The sequence below is a fragment of the Rosa chinensis genome, chromosome 7 (genome assembly GCF_002994745.2).
Source record: "Rosa chinensis cultivar Old Blush chromosome 7, RchiOBHm-V2, whole genome shotgun sequence".
In the NCBI taxonomy this organism is placed as follows: Eukaryota; Viridiplantae; Streptophyta; class Magnoliopsida; order Rosales; family Rosaceae; genus Rosa; species Rosa chinensis.
In genome coordinates, this window is record NC_037094.1 from 26547174 (window position 1) to 26570644 (window position 23471).

A 23471-nucleotide genomic window follows, 5' to 3' on the forward strand; every position below is an offset into this window, starting at 1 on the left:
CTTTTGGGAGCGACCTTTGTGAGGGTCAGAGAGATACCCTGCATCAGCAAAACCCATCAAGACATCGTTGTCATTTTGATGGAGGGGAGGAGGAGCACGGAAGGTGGCATTTTGCCTTGTGGAGTCCGATCCCACACTTCCGTTATTTCTTCTCTCTCTGTAGGGATAAAACAAGCCCATATCAATCGTACCTCTCAAGTATCGAAAGATTGTCTTTATACCAATCCAATGGCGGCGTGTTGGCGCAGAACTATGTCGAGCTAATAAGTTTACTGCGAACGAGATGTCCGGTCTTGTGTATTGAGCTAAGTACAATAATGTGCCTATTGCACATAGATAGGGCACTTCAGCCTCTAATAAGTCTTCGTCCTCATCCCTTGGACAAAACGGGTCTTTTCCGGGCTCAAAACTACGGTCGATCATGGGAGTACTCATAGGCTTTTATTTATCTTCATTAAAGCGCCTTAGTAATTTTTGAGTATATGCTGATTGATGGACCATGATTCCATCACTACGGTGCTCGAGTTCTAGTCCGAGACAAAACCGTGTTTTCCCAAGATCTTTCATCTGAAATTCGGATTACAAGTATTTAGCAGTTTCCTTTAACTCATTTAGAGTTCCAATTAGGTTCATGTCATCAACATAAATTGCTACAATTGTAAATCCGGAACTTGTCCTTTTTATAAACACGCATGGGCATATTTCATTGTTGACATATCCCTTCCCAATCAAGTAGTCACTTAGACGGTTATACCACATCCGTCCGGATTGTTTCAATCCATATAGTGAGAGTTTCAATCTTATTGAAAACGCGCTCCGTGGTTTAGAGGCACTTGATTTGGGTAATTGAAGTCCATCTGGAACCTTCATATATATCTCTGAATCTAGATCACCATAGAGATATGTTGTAACCACATCCATAAGCTGCATGTCAAGTTTTTTCAGAAACCACCAAACTGACAAGGTAGTGGAACGTTATAACGTCCATTACGGGAGAATATGTCTCCTCGTAGTCGATTCCAGGGCATTGTGAGAAACCTTGCCCCACAAGGCGGGCTTTGTATCTAACAACCTCATTTTTCTCATTACACTTTCTAACAAAGATCCATTTATGGCCAACAGGCTTTATATTTGGGGGTGTCAGCGTTATAGGCCCAAATACCTACCTCTTTGTTAGTTAATCCAATTCAACCTAGATCGCATTTTTCTATTTAGGCAAATATGCTCTTCGTTGACATTCTTCAACGGAGTGAGGTTCGATATCATCGTGTTCTATAATTCATTGAGCAATAGAATATGCAAACACATCATCAAGGATAATAGAATCTCGATTCAACGTCTCATGTACACTAGTGTAATTCATGGAGATCTCCTTATTCTCCGGAATTGGTTCTAACATTGGAGCGTCCCCCAATGATGTCTCTTGGACATAACCATAATCCAGAATAAGACAGGACCCACCCCGGATTCAATCCAAAGTGGCCATGCGGGGCCCACCTCAGAAGAAATTCTACCAAAAATTTGGCAGAACTCCCTCTAAAAGTGGACTACCCAAAAAACCTGTAGAAAAACATTTACACTTCTAAAATAATCCACCCTTATTCTTCTCACTAGAGCCACCCTGCTCCCTATATCACAACATCTCCCATTTCAAAAACAATTTTGAACTGAAGAATATTAATCTCATAGGTTATCAGAGCAATCTAATGTACAGGCGTACAAGAGAATATAATACAAGATAAAGGACCAATACTTTTATAATGCGGAAGCTATGACAGCTATGTCTCAACCCCAAGTCTGTCTCAACCCTAAGTACGCTCGACCTCAAGCTAAACTGGCCTGCAAACTGGGCATTTAAAACCAAAGGGCCCAAGGGAAAACATTTAAAAATCGTTAGAGTGAGTGGACGAAAAATAAGTAATTTCGAATGAATAAGTAAAACTTAATGCTTTCCCAAGTTATTCTCTAAAACCTCGCATGCAGTAACAATCTTGGAAATACTTTAAATCATCATCTTTATTGCAATCTCTTAAGATCTCATCCTCAATCCTTTTTAAAACATCCTTTTTCAAGAGGTTCGTTTGATGACTAGAAAGGACTGCTGTCTAGTCATCTCATGCCATCTGGGAGGGACTGCCACCCAGATGACGCATCGGAAGGGACTGCCAACCGGAATAGGAGGCGGTGGATAGAAGAGATTGCCAACTAACCATAGGTAGTTAGAAGGGACTGCCAACTAACTACCTCATGTCATCTAGAAGGGACTGCCAATCAGGTGACGCATCGGAAGGGACTGCCAACCGGGATGTAGTCTGGAATGGACTGCCAACCAGACTATTACCTAGAAGGGACTGCCAACTAGGTAATGCGTGCATGCGCTAACTGATAGCCTCCTCAATAAACTGGAAACAACCTCTTTCAATTACTTGCTTTCGGAAAGAAACTCGATATTACTTCAATAAATCATTAATAATTCATCGAAAGCATAACTCATGATTAACTCGCTAACTCAAACCTCAATATCTCCATAAATCCTCGAAAGCATAAATCAAATACTCTGTAAATCAATAAATGTTTTCGGAAAGAAATCTCAATCTAACTTCAAGGCTGATAAGTGCAGAGCTCAAAACTCAATAAATCTCGATAATTCAATCATGCTCAAATATTCGATGAAACATTCGTACTCGTGAATCCTCATAAAAACCGATATTCGAAATCAATAATTCTCATAATATTTTCTTAATCAGTCACTTCCCGAAAATCATTTCCCAACTCAATAACTCATAAATAACTATCTCGAAAATCTACTAAAAGCCATTCGGGAAGGAATTTCAATACTAACCTCGTAATTCATAAAGCTCAAATCATAAAACCATAAAACTCAATAATTCAAATAATAAACTAAATCTCAATCGGAAAATATTAATATACTGCATGCACAATTAATTTAAAATAAATGTCCACTCACAGTACAATTTTGGCGATCACGCATACGAGTTCCTTCATCGAGTAATAACTCGGTATATCGCCCTGTACACAATTATAATTCGTGAATATCGATTCGGCAATTAAATACGATTCCTAAAATCAAATCCTCATAATCATATCTTCACTTCTTCTCGGATTCAACCCAAATTATACCACTAATACCAATTCGTTAATTTAAAGGTTCCAAGGCAGAACCGTGAGATATCCGACGGTCGGATTCTTGTAAATCAGTAATGGAATTCTAAATTCCGGAAATTTCATTATCAACACAACTTTTCTTCAATTCCAACCAAATTCACATTTACGAGCTCTACATCAATTATAGGATTTAATAGGCTAAAAATCGAAGTTAGAAAACTGCCCTACGTGCCTCCACGCGCCACCTACAGTGGCGGCGCGTGGGGCCCACGTGGCGGCGGCCACCACATCCGATGGCCACCAAATTTTGGCAGCAGCAACATCACAACAGACCCAACAAGTTTCTCAACTACAACACATTCCAATTTTACCTTTAAGTGCTCGAAATTGGTCGGTGAAGAAAACCCAGAAAATCCAAGAACCCTAGGATCGGGTTTTGATCGATTCTCCCTCTACACTAGAAATCGTGGCTCAAGGCTAGGGGGAAAATGATCCTTGGCAAAAATCGCACCTTCAACCCCGGTTTGGTGGCCGGAGACGGTCAGAATCGCCGGAAATCGACGAAACTTCCAAATTGCTAAAGTGAGATTCACGGCTCAAATCCGAGCTCCTCCGGCCGAGTCATCGAAAAACACCACCGCAGGTGTGACAAGGAGGAGGAGGCGAACTTGCCTGTGCCTGGATTCCGTCGTGGGGTGGCCGGAGGAGGAAGAAATCGGTGGAGGAAAAATCGGGCCGAAGAGGAAAGGATCGGGGGAGAGGAGAGATAAAACTCGGTAAGTTTCCAAAAATGGAAACTTACCACAGTAGTTTCCACCTTTTATAGAAACTTACTATGAACAGTAACTTTACCTTTTCGCTTATAACTTTCGCATACGAACTCCGATTTTTACGTACCACATGTCCACGGACTCGGTCTAAAGTCATCTATAACTTTCATGAAGAACATTTTCTCAAATTTTGACCCGAACAAAAAGCCAACTTTTAGGGTCACTAAAAGCACTAAAACGATAGTAAAAGTGAAAGTAAAGAACGTTCACCGTCCAAGTGACTAGTAAACCGGTGAATTCTGGTTCGGGACGTCACATAATATCTTCATGAGACGGGTTATTTATGTCGATGATTAATGGATCTTTTTGTGCCACACTCGCTTTCTTTCTTGGGCGAGAATCCATCGAACCTTTGGGCCTCCCACGTTTCCTTGCTGGGAGCCAGGCCTGAGCCACATTGCCATCACCATTAGTGGTGGCGCACAGTCCATGATTTTTAGGGACATCAATCCTTGCAGGCATGTTTGCAGCAGGTATATGTGATCTTGTCACTTTAGCGATATCAGAAAACGCATTAGGCATAGAGTCTGCTACGTTCTGAAGATCGAGAATTCTCCACACTTCAATTTCGAACTGTGCAGTTTGAGGATCAAGATGAGACAAAGTGGGGACAGACCACTACAATTCCTGTCGTTCCTGTTGAACATTATTGTTCTTATCTTCCCCTAACGACGGGAAGACTGTCTCATCAAAGTGACAATCCGCAAATCTAGCGGTGAATTGATCGCCTGTCAAGGGTTCTAAGTAGCGGATAATGGTTGGAGAGTCATATCTAACATAAATGCCTAATCGTCTTTGATGACCCATTTTGGTGCACTGTGGCAGTGCAATTAGCACATAAACTGCACACCCAAATATGCGTAAGTGTGAGACATCAGGCTCATATCCAGTAACCATCTGGGATGCAGAAAGGGGTTGAGTGGCAGTAGGCCTCAGACGAATGAGCACAGTTGCATGCAATATTGCATAGCCCCAAGCAGAAACAGGGAGATTGGTGCGCATAACCAATGCTCTAGCAACCATTTGAAGTCTCTTAATGGCAACTTCTGCGAGACCATTTTGGGTGTGAGCGTGAGGAACAGGGTGTTCAACCTCAATCCCAATGGACATGCAATAGTCATCAAACGTTTTTGATGTAAACTCTTCAGCATTGTCAAGATGAATTGACTTAATAGGATGATCAGGGTTGTGAGCCCTAGCCCTTAATTTAATGATTTGTGCTAGGAGTTTAGCAAATGCAGCATTTCTTGTGGACAAAAGCATGACATGTGACCAGTGTGTCGATGCATCAACCAACACCATAAAATATCTAAATGGTCCGTAAGTTGGTTGAATAGGTCCACAAATATCACCTTGGATCCTTTGTAAGAATGGAATATTTTCCTTAGTGTCCTTTGCATAGGATGGTCACGATCCTAATTTTGCTAAAGAACAGGCTTTGCAAAATGAAAGATGGGCTTTAGAAGCAAACAGGGAAGAATCCGGTTGAGCCACGAAGTCACAATTGACTTTAGAAGTAGAAAAAGGAACCAAGGGGGAATTAGGGGCGTCAATACCACTCTTGGGCCGCAGGGGGTAGGCGGCGCCAGCCCTACCTTGGACCGAATTTCGGTTCTGACTTCTTTTCGTTTTGAAAAATGGATGTCCGTGTGAAGTCTTTAATATACGGATCATCATATCACCACCTGGATGTCCCAAACGGTCATGCCAAAGCCTATATGTGTCAAAATCCCATAAGTCATCTCTCATGACATGGTTGGATTCAATAATTCGAATAGTGGTTGCATACAACCCACTAGAGCGACACATAAATTTCTCTAATACTCGTTTATGTCTGTAGTCATTAGAGGTGATGCAAAGGAACTCTTGTCCATTCTCACAATGTGTTTCCACATGAAAACCATTGGCTCTTATATCTTTAAAACTCAATAGGGTTCTTCCAGCCCTAGGAGCATATAGAGCTTCGGTGACATTAATACTTGTGCCATTTGGCAACATAAATTGAACTGGTCCTCGACCATGAATCAATTGTGATGGTCCAGCCATCGTAGTCACTGAAGATCGACTACGCATCATCCATAGAAATAATTGCCTGTGTCGCAATATAGTATGTGTGATGCCACTATCAACAAGGCATTCCAACTCTCCAAGAAACATACTGAAAAGTAATAAAGTTCGGAATTAAAACATGTCTATGACATTGAATAATAATACGATACTTTATTAATAAAAATAGCCAATGATTACATCAAAGGTCCCAAAAGTCTAATCCAAAATAAAGAAAATCAAACTTAAACAAATTGTAGTCACTCAGTCCATTTGGTAACTCCAATCAAATATGACCAGGAAAGTAGAGAGAGATGTTAGTGGAGCGAGGCTCTCTTAAGTACCAATAATCTTAATTACTTTCCTAGACATCATATTTTATTGGGTGTGCCACATAAGAAAGAGTTAATACAATTGTCATTTATTGACTAAGGCATATTGCCATTACAAAAATTCTTGGAAAATAAAAGGACTAATCTAATCAAAGTCTGCGGCATCCTTGTGCACTTCATCTTCAGCTTTGAAGTCCTCTATGGTGAGATTAACGTCTCCACCATTTTCTTCTTCTTCTACAAGGTATACTTCTTGCTTCCTCAGGTCCTTGTATGCCCTGTATCTTGCAGCTAGTTGCTCGCTTGCCTGGCATTGCTTGAACTAATGCTCACTTGATCCACATCGATGACACATATCATTGTGGTTGCCTCCCTTCAATTGAGGTGCACGTTGTGGGCGTTCCCTAGGGGGGTTGGTGCCACCACCACGACCCATGGCACCACCACCACGGCCAGGGATACCACGACCCCCTCTCCCACGTGTGGCATTACCACCATGTGTATCCGCACCAAACTTGCGGTTTCCTTCCTGGTTAGGGATGTTATATGGACCCATACGTCCCTCATGTCCCTTATTCTTAGGGCTCCGCTCCTTGCGCCCTCTCTTTGGGTGCATTATAATTTGCCTCATGAACGCTCTTAGTTCCAATGGGCCTTGAATTATAATTCCTCATGAGTATGTTATCATGTTTCTCAGCTACAGATATGATATTGATAGGCTGATGAAACCTCGTGATCCATCCAGCATTGACCTCAGTGCGATATTGCTTTGATACCACAATGGCTAAAACAGGGAAGGAGGAGAGAGTTTTCTTAATTAGCTCTTTCTCTGTGACAGGTTGTCCACAAAATCTCAACATGGATTGTAGGCGAAGAGCTTCTAAATTATTTTCAGCAACAGACTTGAAGTCAGCAAAGCGCAGATTGTTCCATTGAACCTTCAAGTCAGGGAGGAAGGAATCTTGAACATTGTCAAAGCGCTCTTCTAGCGCTACCCATAGCTCTCTTGCATCCTTGATCGACATATACTCCAATCTGAGTGCTTTGTCCATATGACGTCGCATCAGGATAACTGCTTGAGCATGCTTTGTAGGTGTTCGTACGAACACAAGATCCGGGTTAAGTGCCTGGATTACGGGTAATATTCCCTTTGAAGTGAGATGGTTCTCAATATCGGTTACCCAGCTATGGTAATCCGAGCATGTTGAGTCAAGCATGGGAAAGTCGAGTCTAGGTTCATTCGACATCCTGAAAATAAGAAGAGAAGATATATTAGTTTCGGAGCTAAACTTCCACGAAAACTAAAATAATAAGATTTCCGAGCTATGCTACCAAGAAATCAATTTCCAAGAATCTTTTGGATTAGACCAAATAATAATGTTTTAATATGGTCACAATTTGATGCTTACGGACGCTCTTAGTCCGAGAATTATGAACACTCTTAGTTCGTTTATTATGAACACTCTTAGGTCATACGAACGCTCTTAGTTAGTTAAGCATGAATCCCCACAATTCCGCTTATTAAATACTCAAAATCATGTTCATATATTCCAAAATTCTGTAGAAAATAAAAGGAATTTAAAATACAAGAAAGCAGCAACTTTAATTACAAAAACTTACGTGATGATTTGGGCTTGAGAACACGCGCGTGTTGGAGTAGGCGTGTTAGGGCAGCAGTAAATAGCAGCGGTAGCAGCGAGTAAGGAGCAGCGCGGTAGGCAGGTTGCAGTGTTGGCTGGTTGGTGCGCGGGCTGTGCAGTAGGAAGCTGCAGGGCGGAGGGCTGCTAGGCAGTAGATGTGCTGCAAGGGCAGCGTTGGCTGGCAGGAGCGCAGGGGTGCGGATTGCAGGCAGCAGGCAAGGACTTGCTGCAGGGGCTGCGGGGCTTTGCCGCAGGTGCTGCAAGGGAGCTTTAGGCAGGAGGCTGCAGGCTCGGCATGAGGCTGCAAGGGAGCTTGCGGCTAAGGCTTGAAAGCTGCGGCGGATTAGGGTTTTTTTTTCTTTTTTTTTTTCGGCTAGGGTTAGAACTCGTGCTGATAACGTGTTGTAGAGAATTGTGTCTTTTCATTGATAATAGGGGCCCTTTAAATAGGGAATTACAGATTACATAAAAGGTAATAGAATCCGAATTAACTAGGTAATCTAGAACCTTCTCCTATTACAACTTAATGACAAAACCCAAGTTTGAAGAGGCACACACGATGTCGACTTCCTTCAACATTAACAATTTTTTCTAGAAGCAAAATCCCTTTGTAACATTTCACAAATAGCTTTATTTCTATCATTTGGTCTCAATTATCATCTAGTATGAATGAAACATATACTCTGCTACAAATTAAAGACACCTAAAATGTGTGTAATAGTTTCATAACTTCAACAATAAGCCAGCCACTGCCAATATGAGGATACTCCTGCAGCCTAATATTTTGCTATTAATCAACACCATGGGAAGGCAATTGGTTTTGAGTTACATCAATTATTTGTGGCTTGTCACTAGTAACAACAATATTCTCATCACCATGTTCATACTCTTTGAAGCATGCAATCCTTCCCAGTTCTTCAACTTCCTCAATCACATTGTCAAGCTTTGCCACTGTCTCCACCAGCAAAGCAGCAAAGGCAGCAAAAGGAAGTGCTTCTGAGAACTCGAGGCTAGTTATTGCGATTTTGCTCAACTGTGGCCGCAGGAACTTCCTCTCGGAAGACTCCCTCTTGGATTTCCATTCCATCAATGCAGAGCTGTCGGTTTTCACACTTGACAAAGAAACTCCTCCTCCCCCTGACGAGTACTTTGCGTGCTTTTGGGATGTGGCGTGTGCAGCTGCTAAAGCAAGCATGTTGGTAGCCTGGTTGCTGTTTGCGCCTAGGAAAAGTCTCGGTTGTGACTTTATGGCGGTGTTGAGGTCTTGTAAGGCTTCATGGAGATGATCAGAGAGTATTTCGGGGGAGCAATGGCGACGATTCCTAACGCTGTTGGCCAGTTCCTGTAGTCCTTTTGATACTTCTCCTGCAAGCCTAATGCAGGGGTCCTTGAATAGACCTCTAACAGATCTTGGGGTCTGCAAAAGAAATTTAACCTCTTATTTATATTGAATATGACTGTTGAAAATATAGATTTCACATAGGTAATTGTAGAACTAGAAGTTACATGACAAGATATAAGTTCTCGGCCCTCTCCACCCGTGCCTTAGTTCACTTCTCTAGCTTTAACAAAAAAATGAAATAAGCCTAAATGAGATTCCCTTTTTTGTAGCTGCATGTGAAACTATTTTCCAATATCTGTGATCTGTCACGGTCACAGCAAGCAGCATGTGGAGGCTTATTTCTATACAAATAAAAGTGATAATCAAGGATATTCATGTTCATTATGAACTAATTATTGTGTTTTCTAGCATATAATTATTAAGTCAATAATTAACCAACAAAAAACACTAACCAGTACAGGAGTTTAAGAATCATTTTTGGGGCATTACCATATACATACCACAAATATATATATATATATATATATATATATATATATATATTATTCTAGTTGCAGTAAGTTTGTTTAAGTCCTAAATGGATAGGTTTGTGTACTTACCTGAATTTCAGTTCGTAGACATCCATGTAGAGCTACAATAGTGTACCCGAAATGGCGAAGAACATTTCCCAATTTGACATATTGCTGCCATGGAAATCTGTAACAGTGCCTTGAGTGCCTTGGTTCCCAACTTGCATGTAAGGCCTGCTCATATCACCAAAAAGATGAAGTTTCATATAACAAAATTGATGAAACCAATGACTTCAAACAAACTAAAGTACCTACCATGGTTTCATCAAAAGATTTTGAGTCCAAAACAGCCTTATAACCTTCATATATCGGATCCTTAGTTGATTTGTCTTCGTTTGCTTCTATTTGATCTTGTTCACTGAAGTACTCATTCACACAAGCTACAAATTCATAAATTACTAATTACTTTGTGCACTAGTTATATATTGACATAAAATTATGTAGTGATATTATAATATATAATAAGCAATTATACCTTCAATAGATCTAGCTAGGCCTTCAAGCTTGAAGACAGTGGAACTATGTAGCTCTTCTCCTGACCAATTTGGAAATACCAGAAGACTCATAAGGAGGCAGACACCACAGCCTATAGCGATGGTGAAGAAGCGATCATGAGCGATTTTCATGACATTGTCAACACGGTAGCTTGACACAGTTATCAGATTGAAGGTCAAGAGAAATATGACAACTCCATAATCATAGTTCTTCCTAATATAAGGAATGAACCTGATGTATGTTGCTGCAGCTCCTGTAGCCAAATCAAAAAATAATGCAAATGATCATATTTGAAATTACATTGAAAGTCTTAGTTGGTTTTTATTTAGCATTAGGAAATGTTACTAACTAACATCAGCTTACCTATCAGGAAAACTGCAGCTCCAATGAAAACTGCTCGAAATATGTGACCAGATTCAGTTGCAATATACTCAATGAAAAATGCCAAAGATCCAGCTAACAGTGTCCCCAATCCTCTGTTGAGTCCTTTGCATAAAGTTGCCCCTACATATTTTCAAACAACAGGAAAACCTTCAGTGATCATATATTGGCTATGTTCATGATCATATGTTTCAAATAAACAATTTATGCTCAGTTTAGAAAAAATAATTATTAACTAACCTGCAGTGAACTCCAGCACAACAACAACAGTCATGACAGCCCAAATGGCATTCTGTCCAATCCCAGTGAAGAGTGGCTGCAACAGATACAACAATGAGACCAGTGTCAAAGCCAGACCAACTTTCACAGCATGGATCGCTCTTCTTGGATCATCTCTTCCCACTTTCCACATGGTCCTCCAAATCGAAACCGGGTATTTTTTCATCTTGTCAACAAGAATTCGCATACTCTTCTCTCCAATGATGCCTTTGCTTTTCCCACAATCCATGTTGCTGTTCATTTCCATATCCATGCCTGCATGAACTTTGGGAAACATAGAGCTAGGAAAATCCCCAAAAAAAATATGAGAAGGAAAAACAAAGTAGAATGGTTGTAGAAATTCTGTACAGAAGTATGAATAATATGGGATGGTGATTATTAATGTGTTTGGGTGGCTGGCTGGGGAGTCTTTGTGGCACTGAGCAGAGAACTCCAAGTTTGTGTGAAATAAGTTAGTGTTGCTTTATAGGGAGGAGATCTAGAAAGTGAGAAATAATGGTGAGTCCTCACTTGCTACCCTCACATGTGTAAAAGTGAACACAAATTGATCGAGGGTGTGCTTTCGTAAGTGCCAAGAGTCAATACAGTGAAGAAAACTGATTTCGCTAGAACTGTCATATTTACTTCCTACTTCCTAGACCATGAATAGAGGTTACCATAATCTACAAGTGAACACGTGATAGGAGGAGGCAGGGTAGGTGGTATTTAGTATTTACTACTTTAATCAAAGATCAATTAGAACTTGTTTTCTAATTCTTGGTTCGGTTTGGTTGTCAGTTTACACAATAAATGGCTAGAAATGGTACAGAAAAAAAGTGATTCACTTATCCCTAATTTTATTCGGATTTCAATTTAGTCATTGTATTGGAAATTTTGTGATTTTAGTCCTCATGTTTAACAACGCTTGCAATCTAACTCCATTTAATCAATCTAGCATCCAGATGATGGAATGTATTATAAGTACATACAGATGACTTGTATAACGAGTGCTGGGGTTGTGGGGCTCGATGTAAAGCCAATATGTGAAAAAATCTGACATGGTTAAGAAACGCAACAACATATGGAATAAAACTTAGACCTCTAAAAATAAAAATTCACACCTCTCCTTGCCAAATGTGAACAAGTAGAGACAATATTGATAGTAAGCCATGCCAGGTTTGGCTTATTCAAGGTGGAGTCCCGCGAATGGTCAAGGTGACTAACTCAAAGATGCTATAGGTGGAGCCTACTCGAAGCAAAATTCCCAGCAAGGTTTACACAGCTAAATTGGAAGAAGAAAAAAATGCATTAAGTACCGTCTCGACTTCCATCCAAGTGAACCAAAAACTGTTTAGCCGTTTCTAACAAACAAACATAATTTGTTTTCCTCCAAGCAACTGGTAGTAGATCTTATGGGACCAGACTAATTACCGATGTTAACATGCAAGAAAAATTAGGCTTTCGGGTCAACCGTGCACGGCGAGGGAGTTGACCAGAGACCACGTACAGAAAAGGGAAATTAACAAAGGTATAGATGACAGCATTAAAAGGTGCAGCTAGCAGCAGCAGCACGTACTGTTCAAGATCACGGATTGTATGACTTGCTACACACAGAGAGCCAACCAATTCAGTAATGACTTGAAATATCGAAAACTTGCTCCAAAAGGAAGTAAAGCTAGTTTTGATTGAGTATATTGTTAACCTAACATTATGAATTGATGGAAGCAACTCGTTTGCATATGCAATGATGCTTCATATGCAGAGCTGTTGTACTCAAAACAGCTGGGAGCTAGCTTGATTTTTCTTGTGTGTATGTCAACACCTCTCGTGCATTCTCAACTTTTTCTCAATACATGAAGCAGAGGTTTCACCACTTGGCACCTTCTCTCACTGTCCATACGAACCTTCCGTAACTAATTTCTTAGTTTTCTTTAAAATTTTAACCAAAATAACTTAGTTTCCGACTATGTCACAGAGATGTGAATCCTGCACGCCAGCTTGGCATGTTTTCCCGGGTGCTGTAGTTTGTTTGAGGCAAGTTGTCAAAAAAAAAAAAAAAAACCAAAAAATCATGCTCTATCTGCATTCACTTTGTGAAGGATCATCAAACTAAAAAAAATAAAAAATTATGTGTGGTTCTTAATTGAGATCTCAGGCACATTCTGCATTCACCTTGTGATAGATGATAGTTACGATACAGGAAATGGATCTATGGATTTGACTCTTTTATGGAGCTGCATCTTGATATTTCATTAATAATTCTCAATGCATGCTCTCTCATACTCTCAGTAATTAACATGCACAGCCATTGCATTAGTCCCCACTCCTCATGTGCATGTGTATATTCATTCTGATACTCATTGCATGCCCCTGTGATTCTCTTCCTCCCAAGAAATAATTAATATGCTTAGCAAATATTTCAATATAAACATGGAAAACCAACAAGTAGCAGCATGCAATTGAAGCCCATCTTGTATCAACTGGCTGGGAATTTTTCAAATTTCGTAAAACCACCATCAGTTGAGAACTTGAGATTTCAACATGGAAGGTACTCACAAGTCTTGTAGTGCTTGCCAAGCATTAGATTACTACTACAAGGCGATGTATGCTTTAGAATTTTTGAGCTTCGACGAAGTAATGATATTTATAATCAAGTTTTCAGTTTCTTGATCATTTGATTTTCAGAGAAGCAGGGAGGAGATTCAGGAAGTGCTGATATCATAATGTGGCAAAGGGTGCTTGTCGCCTTTATGCCGGGGATCTTCATTCTCTTTTTTTTTTCTTTTTTGGATAAGAAAAGTTTAGGTAAGAGGGAGGCTTCCCTACACTATCAGGGTCAGGGCAAACCTACGACCTCAACCCAACAGGACTTACGAAACTGGCCAGTGTCCCAGCCCAGCCCATTGGTATGGAATTATGCAGGACATTTTCTAGATTGCCCACCAAATGAGAGATTGTTGGTAGCGAGGATCGAACTTGTGTGGGTTTACACCTGATGGCTGCATATTGTATGTATATTCATAAACGAAAATCCCAGGATGGTTAGCTAGCTAGCCAGGCTTTAGAGATCTGTATTTTCATGTGACCCCATTCCTCTATCCCTTTCAACATGTGATTTTCTTTTAGTAGAAACGCTAGTTTCATTGATAATGTGATAGCCATACAAAGGAACTTGGCGGCCATCAAAGTAAGTTTTTCACACTGTCATACACTCATACATTTTTTTTTTTTTTTTGGACTAAGAGCATCTCCCATGGTAGGCTAAAAGTCAAATGATTTTAGCCTACCAAAAACAGAATATTCCCTCTAATATGTTTTTTTGTCCTACCAACAAAAAGCAGTACTGCCACCGTAGGCCAAATTCCGTAAGCCAAAAATCAAATATCATCACATCCAACGGCTGTAATTTGAAAATGACTATAATTCCCAGCTCAGAATATATTTTCGAGTATGGTTTTGACAAGGCTATCAATAAAACTAGTCGTTTTAGTTAAATGAAAATAAGTATATCATAAAATTAATGATTACACATTTATTTTAAAAATTCTAAACGTATCAAATATTAGGCTCATATTAAAGTTCTCATTATCTCAACAAGATATTTACAATGATGTAATTTTAATATTTAGTAACATTATAAATAATCCATGTATATAGGAAAAAAGATTTTTCTTAAATGTAAAATTCATGTTCTTAAATAAACAAAAAAATAAAGTCAGCAGGACCCACCATTTGGCTTACCAAATCTGAGCCCAAATTTGACTTAGCAAATTTGAGAAGGCCAAATTTTTTTCTTAATCCATAGGAAATAGCTTACCGTGGAAGGATGTTTTATACTATAAATGGGATTATAGCCTACGGTGGGAGATGCTCTAACACACTCATACATAGTTAACACACTCATACATAGTACTACACTTGTATATGTTTGGCCGCTCGAGAAACACAAAAAACTAATAAAATATAGAGCAAACTTAAAAAAAACGCGCGCCATTAATGAGTCGAACTTGATTGTGTGATTACCATAACTACATCAAAACCTCACAATGGGTTTCCTCATCCAGCATATTACACCAGGAAAGCACTCGTGAGTTTAACTTTGGTCGAAGAGGCCACTTTTTCTTCTTGGCTGAAGAGTCAGCCGAATCAGTTTTTAAGGACCAAAATGTTGTTTGACTAGAATCTCTAGATCCATCAGCACCCACTCCAAGTGATGCTTGTCCACGTGGAGGAACTGATCGGCCAAAAAGATCCCAGCTTTTGCGCACATATCGTCGCAGTGTAAGCGAGCAGCAATCCATGGATCTCGACCCAAATAGGCAAGCGATTGAACGGAACATCCATCACATCGCTGAGGCCGTCATAATCACCAATCACCATCATTGCCCTCTTGTAAACCATGGTCACGTAGTGAGGACCTTCTGCTTGTAGGAGTGAGATGCTTGAAACGGCACATATAACACCTGTTCCTGTTCTCGAATCGTGACCTTTAAAGAAGGTTACCAAAATTGGCTCACCCCGCCGCAATGAAGTGTTGCGACACGGTCACTGTTGGGTCCGAGGAAGCAAGGCTAATCACCAGAAAAAGATCCGCGTCCTCCCCCCTTGTTCGGAACAGTATCGGTATAGCCTCCCCCCATCATGCATGGCGAGAGCCACCGCCAGTTAAGAGACCACATCTTCGACAAAGCCATAAGGGAGAGCGCGGTTAATTTGGATTTGGGTAGAGTGAGAATTAGAACAGGAGGAGGAGAAGAGAGGTTGAGAGATAGGAAGGTTAGGGAAGGTAAAAGTTTCCGAGGTCAGCTAGGGCTTTAGTCGAAAGAGAAGTCTCTCATTTCAACACGTTTCCAATTACTTTTTTACTTCAATGAGTGGCATTGCGAAGTTCATTAAAATGGAATGGGGATTCTCTGGTGTACTAGTATAGGTAAATCTATAACAATGGCCAGACTTACATCACAGAGCAACAAACACAAAACAATACACTTAGTTCAGCATCCCAGTTCAGAACTGAGGGTCCTCTTCTTTCAAGAGAGTTTATTACTAGAAATTAGAATGCACTGCCATCTCTTATTAAAGAAAAGTTAATAGATATTTCACCACATGTCGAACATGACTGTTCTGCAACCTATATTCCAGTGAATCTCATAGTGCCCTGCCCCTACAATATAATTCAGCACCACTTTGACAGACAGCCATCATAAGCATCATTCATTTTCCTTTACATACATGCACGTGTAAAGTAACTAACTACTGATGTTCGTAATGTAACTAGGTAAGTGTATGGAGAACCATAAGCTAATTTCTGTAACAAAGACAATGGCAACTCCTAGAAACAAAAGTTCCTTTCATTCCAAATTGAAAAGGCACAAGCTGCAAACAAGCTTTCATTTTATTTAACTACATATCTATTTTGCTGATGTGCTCAGCAAGTTCGTAAATGAACAAGGAAATAAGAAACTGTAAATTATTTGGTATACCTGAAAAAGTCTCAACTCAGGGAAGACAGACCCCTTTCCAAGTGAACTAAGAACTTGCACCAAAAACACGAATTCTATGTTCAATTGGAGCTCGGCAACATGGGCAAGTAGCTCTACCTTTCTTGCCATAATCATCATTGCAATTAGCGCAGAGAACTTGATGAGCACAGGGCAGGAAAACAACAGACACTTCATCTTTCATGCATATCATGCATTCTCTATCGCAGCTGACTTCTTTCTCTGCAGAATTCTCCAGGTTATCTAATTCACGAAGCAGCTTGGCAATTGTTTCTCCTTGAGGTTTTGCACCACCAGAGATTCCTCTTGGCAAAGCATTTGATGGAAGAGGCAATTCGGTAGACTGCGCAGATGATTTTAGACGTGAGAGTTCTTGCTCAAGTCTTTGGAGATCATCCTTGTGACGTTGGAAATCTATTTCTATCTTGAGGCGCAAAGCCTCAAGCTTTCGTTTATTACCAGCCTCAGCTGTTTCCTTGGCAACTCTTTCCTCGTCCACTTGTGTCAAGGCTGCCTCCTTAGCCTTCACCTCTTGCTTCCATTTCACCTGTAACAAAAGGATTGACAACAAAATGGAGCATTGGTATGTGTTATGGAGAATACGAGGCTCAATTACTACTGCAGTGTTAAAACATATTTAATAATGCGGTAAAGGAAAAATAAGGGGTTTTACAACATCTTGGAAATATTAATCGGTGACTTGAGCACTCCCATGAGCAGCAAGAACAGTAATGGCGCGCCTCGAGCAAAATCTTAGACTAAGCTTTTGGGTCCAAAATGTAACGGCCATGCTAGTGCAAGAATCGGAAAAATATTAAATGATAACAAAATAAATAAATAAGCCAGCGAGTCCGAGGTAACAAACTATGTTGGTTTCTTGGAATGGGTTTGGCAGGAATGTCCTTATTCCATTGAAATGGGACACAGAATCAGTATTTTGATAGGAGCCATAATTAGCATTTTTAGAACATAGAGGATAGTTTCAAATTGACACATGAGATGAGAGGTAATCTGATCATTCCCAGTATAGAGAATGGGAATGGCAGCCCAGGGCCAACTAGTGCTTAGTGTATTCAACAGATTGCTTAAATGCAAACTTCTGGTAAGCAACATCTGGCCAGGTAGAGTGCAGGGCCAGCTAACATTTTGTTTTCTAATTTGTTAGAAAAAAATAGAAGGGAAGAACATGTGACGAAGAAGGAAGAGTCTGAGAAAAGGAGGCGAGAAAAGAAGAAGAATGCATAGAACTAAAACTAAGAAAGAACTACAAAAAAAACTGTTTTAACATTCTACTTTTTATTTATGAATATTAGATATCATCTCCGTTTTTATTTATGAATCATTAGACATCTTCTCCTACTTTTTTTTTTTGAACCGAACATCTTCTCCTGCTTGCATCATATGTTTCATATTCTCTCAAATCGGCACTGGGGATGCTAACTATAATTGTGCTGGAACCTTATGTAAGCTCCCCACCCCACTGAAAAGAAAAAAGAAATAAAAAAATAATAGAAAAAAAAGAAGTGAGCAAAAGCATGCTCTCTTATAAAGTTTGAAAAAAAATAAAATAAAATAAAAACCTACAGGTAACGTCCAGTATTTGTCACATCCTCTATCCAATTAGTGTTGGTCTGACTAAAAAGGATGATATCGATAAAGGCCGAGGAATTTGTAACATCTGAAAGCATGGTCACCAGCATTGCTGGCTCAGCCATATGACATTGACTTTGGTCGTTTTGATGCAGAACTGAAGCTGACTATAAGAAGACTTCAGAACATTAAACAAAGAAAAGATAGAAAGAACTTCCAATCAGTTCCACACCTACAGATAGGCAACAATAAGAGTTTTGGTGATTATAAAGCAATCCCAAGTAAAAATTCACAAAAAATTAAGACCCCAATACCGAAGCTGACATTTAAAATGAGCCATAACTCCATAAGCAAGCCAGCCTCTAGCTAGAATACAGTACACGGTCTTTTATAATAATCTTCAAGGAAACAATAATCAACCCAGCAACCAAGTTTTGAGACTAATACCAAGGAACCAAGTAAGCAATGAGCCATAAGCAAGCCAGCCTGTAGCTAGAATACGGTACACGGTTTATTATAATAATATTTTGAGGGAACAATACTCAACACAGCAATCAAGTTTTGAGAAGAATACCTAGGAACCAAGTAAGCAATGATTGTATTACATGATATATCCAGTTTTTAACAGTCACAGAACTATACTTTAGTACTTCACTAATCAATCTCTATATCATTCACTCCAGACTGACCTGAAAGTACTGAAGTAGCACACCTACGAAAAAGAGAAAAAATCAAACAGATAACCATCCTATAATTCTTGACTTCTCCACTAATCTAGACCAAACTTTCTAATCCTAATTTTTCAGAAGACAAGAAGTTATAGCATAGGAGATGGTCATTCCTAAGAAATGATCCCTTTTGATGAGTAACAAAAGGGAATGCATGTGGGGCCCAACCCTCATTGCAAATGATCCAAACCATAAAAAAGTTGGCTTCCACATTCAAGGATTATCCTTACGAGGGTAACTAAATCTGAAACTGTTTACGTACCTAACTATGTCCACAAATTAGACATGCACTACTCCAACTAAATGCATGGTGGTAATCATGTATTTATGAATTATGATAACTAAATGGTCAAACAATTTCTGATTTTGCTGATTTTTAGAGGGATGTCTCAGATAGAGATACTAAACTTAGTTCGTTTGGATCATTGAACCATATTGTGGTGTATCCTGAACAATGTGATCCCCTTTGGTTCTCATCAAAAGGAATCTATCTTCAGAAGGAACCTCTAGGCTCTAGCTTATACATTGTACAATTAAGTGCTTGTTCAGAATCATATACGATGTTTCACTTTTCTATTAACTGTGAGACTCCGTTAAGTTTCAATTTTTTTTTAAGTGGTTCCTTCACCATATATTCTGATTTATTTAAAACATAAATTTAGTCCTAATCAAAGAGTTCTTGATATGAATCACACAACATTATCTATGTAAAGAAACACATAAACGCCTGTGAATCAAAAATCACATGAACATGAACCTATTTAACAATATAAATGTATAGTGCAAAGTGAAGGCAAATAAACTTAACAAACCTCAGCTTCTTTCTGATCCTGCTTGATACGAGCTAACTGTTGTTGCCATTCTGAAATCTTCTGTTTCTCCTCTCCAATCTCTTCCTGCAACTTACCTTTTTGCTTCTCCCAGGCCAAAAGCCTCTTCAGGCACTTTTTCTCCCTCTTTGCAACCTCTAAACAGGTGTTGACTGACTCTGACGCACTCAGTTTAGAAGCCTCCATCTCTGCTCTAATTTCTGCATTCTCATTTTCAAGTCTTCTAACAGCTGCATTTGCCCGGTCCACTTGACCACTAGCCTTTCTTAGAGCATTTTCCATCTCGGAGAGCCTCTTCATGGTCGTGTCCTCAAGAGTTTGTTTCCCTTTCTTCAACCTTTGAGTCTCCTCTCTTTCCATCCTCAGCATTTTAAGCTCTGTCAGATCATGACTAAGCTTTTTTGCAGCTTGCATAGCCTTCTGGTGGGCCCACTCCTTGCGCTCCTTCACTTGCTTCTCAAGCTCTTTAACCTGATGAAGTAAAGTTACTATCACCTCATTCTTTTGATCTTCCCCTACAAGTTCCAAATTCTCATCAAGATTCAAATCACGAAATTTACTCAACACCGAATTAACCACCTCCTGGTTCTTTGACTTCTGTGACTCTTCAGATTGCTGGACTGCAACTTCAGCCCCCAATGCAACCAGCGCATCCCCACTCGTCAAACTGCTGAGGGAAGCCTGCGGTTGCGAATGTAACTGTTTGGAGTTTGCTCGAAAACCAGCTGCAAACATCGCTACATTCCTCTTCAACAACGACTTCATTGAAGGCGAAAGATTAAACCTCTTGGGACACTCAATATCCCTCTGTAAAGTCAGCTCAGCACCATACGACAAAAACCCATGAACAGGAAACTCCGAACTCCCCCCATTGCCAAAACCCCACCCGCCATGAAACCTACAAAGCGCCGGGGCCATGACACCAACCGAATGGCTCCCATTGCCCCCACTCTCCACATTACTAGCTGCAGCAGCACTACCCTCATTCCCCGCGCTAGGAAGCACCGGAATCTCCATAGTACTCGCCCTCCCCACATGAAGATCACTCATTAGCAAACACCACATGGCATCACCTTTACTCAACCTCGGCCTAACCTGCTGCAACATACACACCATCCCGGCCAGCGAATACTCCTCCAACTGCCTCAAATCAGCAAAAACCGGCTCCGAATCCTCGGAATTCCCATCACCACTCCCGGAACTAGTATTCAAATAAGCCAACGAGTTGTGCATGATGTTAGTCAAGACATCCATGCCGCCGTAGCAGTGCCCATTTCTCAAAATGGCTTTGAGGGCGAGGTCGTCGTCGTAACCCAACGCAACTAGCTTGGAAATCGCCTCATTGTAGAGAAACTCGAGATTCTTCAACAGAAGCTCCTCCAATTGGTCCTCAGTGCAGTAGCCCCAGCCGGTCTCGTCGGAATTGGGCCTCTGGGCCGAATTAGGGTTTTGAGTATTGAAGGGTTTGAGGCCCGATTCGAGCACCGATTTCGCGATTGAGGCTCTCTCGACGTAGCAGCAATGCTCGAAATCGGTTTTCACGGATCGGATCCTCCGATTCGTTCGGACGTGCTTCTCTCTCACAGTGCAACCCATTCTTGTGTCTCTCTCTGCCTCTCTGTGTATATGTATAGATATATATAAACAGCTAGCTGTCACGGAGAAGATGCAGAAATCAAAAATGGTGAAAACAAAAGAGAGAGAGACGGAGATGGAGGGTGTTTTGGGAAATGAAAAATTAGAGGTATGAGGAATCGGAGAAGGTACTCACATGGAATCGGCGACGATCGTCGGCGGTTGGTGGTGGTGGTGGTGGCGGTGGAGTCTGAGAGAGTTGGTGAAAGTGATGAAGAGGAAGAAGAACAAGAGGAGAGGAGGAGGGAGGGGGCATGCAAGAGCTTCTTTCTTTCTTTGTTTTTTGTTAGGTGTTGAGTGTTAGAGGACCCACAACACCACTCGGTAGGGCCGCCGGGTTTTGGGCCGGTCATAACGTATTACGTGGCCCAAAATGCCGAAGGCCAGGACATGCCAGTGAGGGTATTATGGTCATTTGATCGTCTGCCTCAAATTTTTTTTACGTGGTGGGTGAGATCATAGCTTTACACTAGGGTTGATGAGTGCGTTTTGGAGCCCGATGCTAGCCTAAGGAGGGGAGGGACATGATAGGTGAGATACATGGCTTCACAGTTCGGGTACTGATAAGTATGTTGTGGAAATTTGGAGTTTTGTTAGGGCATCTCCAACAATGGAGTCAAAAGCTAAAATGACTAAGGAGTTTTTTTTTCACCATCTCCAACCCAAATCAAAAGGGTGTCAAAATGGCTTTTGAGTCATACCTTGAGTCAAAATGACTAAGGAATGAAGGTAGAAAGCCAAAATGGCTTAGGGAAAGAAGGCTGGGCCCCACCTTCCACTATTCAAAATGAGCGGCTCTGATTTACTCCTCATGAATTCGATTCAAAATGGAAGGCCAAGATTAATTGATACCAAAAATTAAAAAATAAATATATAACTACTTAATTTCTAATCTGACAGTCAGAAAAATACGATGAATTAAATTTAACGGCTAATAATAGAGTAATGTAGTTTTAAACGAGAAAAACATGAAAAAATAAAATAAAAATTTCTTAAAAAATTTTAAACGACGATATATTATATAAGATTATTATCTAAAATAATTAAAATTATGAAATGGCTATGACTTTTGACTAAAGAGAGTTGGAGATGCAAAATATGAATGAATAGTAATGACACTAGGGATGTCAAATTTTCCAAATGACTTTAGCTTTTGACTAAAGGGTTGGAGATGCCCTTATGTACCGATTTTATTTCTATGAGTATAACGGATTCACTATTTGACTAAACTGAATAAGAATGTAAAAAAATCTTGAATAATAGTTTGTAACTTAACTACATTAAAATCATTGTCTATTTATGGGTTATGTACGTGGGGTTACATAAAATCCAAGCCAATCACTTTAGTAGATTCATTTTGTGTTGGTGAATTGACCCGTGAATTATAGGTATTGGTGGTCTACAATGCAAATAACCCATTCTTTTAATCACGCGGGTTTAACCTACTTTACTTCATATGAGTTTTAAGTAGTGTCAAAATTGATAGTTCTATGTTTAGAAAGATCGAGTGAGCTTTTTTACAATAAAAAATGAGAACACCAGAATTGGCAGAAGATTTGATTCAACTAATTATGAGGCGTAAGTTTGTGGAAATACAACATCAGAGCTCTTTGTCTCAACATTTGCTCTTCAAATTCAACTCTGAAATCATGCTTAGACAGACTAAGATGGAAGGGATGCTCCACCCAGGGTTTCTTTAGAAATTATACCAATTGTTGGTTCCAAATCAAGCTTATACCCAGGTTTTATCTCTTCAAGAACTGACTTCGCCCTTTCAAGATTTAGCTCAAGCCATTAAGAACACAGCTCACGTGGACATCGCCCACTCCTCAAGGATGGGGAGCCTCGCTTGGACATTGCTCCTCTCCTCAAGGACGACCAGCCTTTTGAGGATACCGCAACTTTCATGAAGGATAAGCAGCCTGATGGAAAGTTTCACTGATTGAGGCAGGCCTGCGAGCTTCCTACAAGCTCAGCATTTGATCTATCTTTAATGAGTTTGTAAAGGTCCATAATTGTTGCCCTCAACATACACGCATTCATTTCTAGGACTGGGCATATAGGACCGGAAATTCGGTTACCGACCTAACCGGAACGCAAGCAGCTAAAACGGCGCCGTTCTGAGCACTCACCGAACTGAACCACTTCACTTCGGATCCAGGAGTCGA

General features: G+C 40.3%; 2 protein-coding genes across 3 annotated transcripts; both read right to left on the reverse strand.

Annotated features, from left to right (window-relative positions):
- Positions 1 to 8444: 8444 nt before the first annotated feature.
- On the reverse strand, positions 8445 to 11482 carry LOC112178736 (aluminum-activated malate transporter 12). The gene is made up of 6 exons (XM_024316940.2): positions 11002 to 11482; positions 10744 to 10884; positions 10361 to 10633; positions 10141 to 10265; positions 9916 to 10059; positions 8445 to 9391 (listed from the first exon to the last, which is right to left on the reverse strand). Exons 1-6 carry the CDS (start codon positions 11315 to 11317, stop codon positions 8765 to 8767), a joined length of 1626 nt encoding a protein of 541 aa, XP_024172708.1. The 5' UTR covers positions 11318 to 11482; the 3' UTR covers positions 8445 to 8764.
- A 4867-nt stretch (positions 11483 to 16349) lies between these two features.
- Positions 16350 to 21572, reverse strand: LOC112176327 (MND1-interacting protein 1). 2 transcript variants are annotated; one of them, XM_024314189.2, is made up of 3 exons: positions 21440 to 21572; positions 19651 to 21320; positions 16350 to 17067 (listed from the first exon to the last, which is right to left on the reverse strand). In XM_024314189.2, the coding sequence occupies exons 2-3, from the start codon at positions 21262 to 21264 to the stop codon at positions 16549 to 16551; spliced, it is 2133 nt and encodes a 710-aa protein (XP_024169957.1). In that variant the 5' UTR covers positions 21265 to 21320; positions 21440 to 21572; the 3' UTR covers positions 16350 to 16548. The 2 variants fall into 2 exon arrangements, with proteins under 2 accessions (XP_024169957.1, XP_040366421.1); XM_040510487.1 differs by having other exon boundaries at positions 19651 to 21569.
- Between the last annotated feature and the right edge of the window lie 1899 nt (positions 21573 to 23471).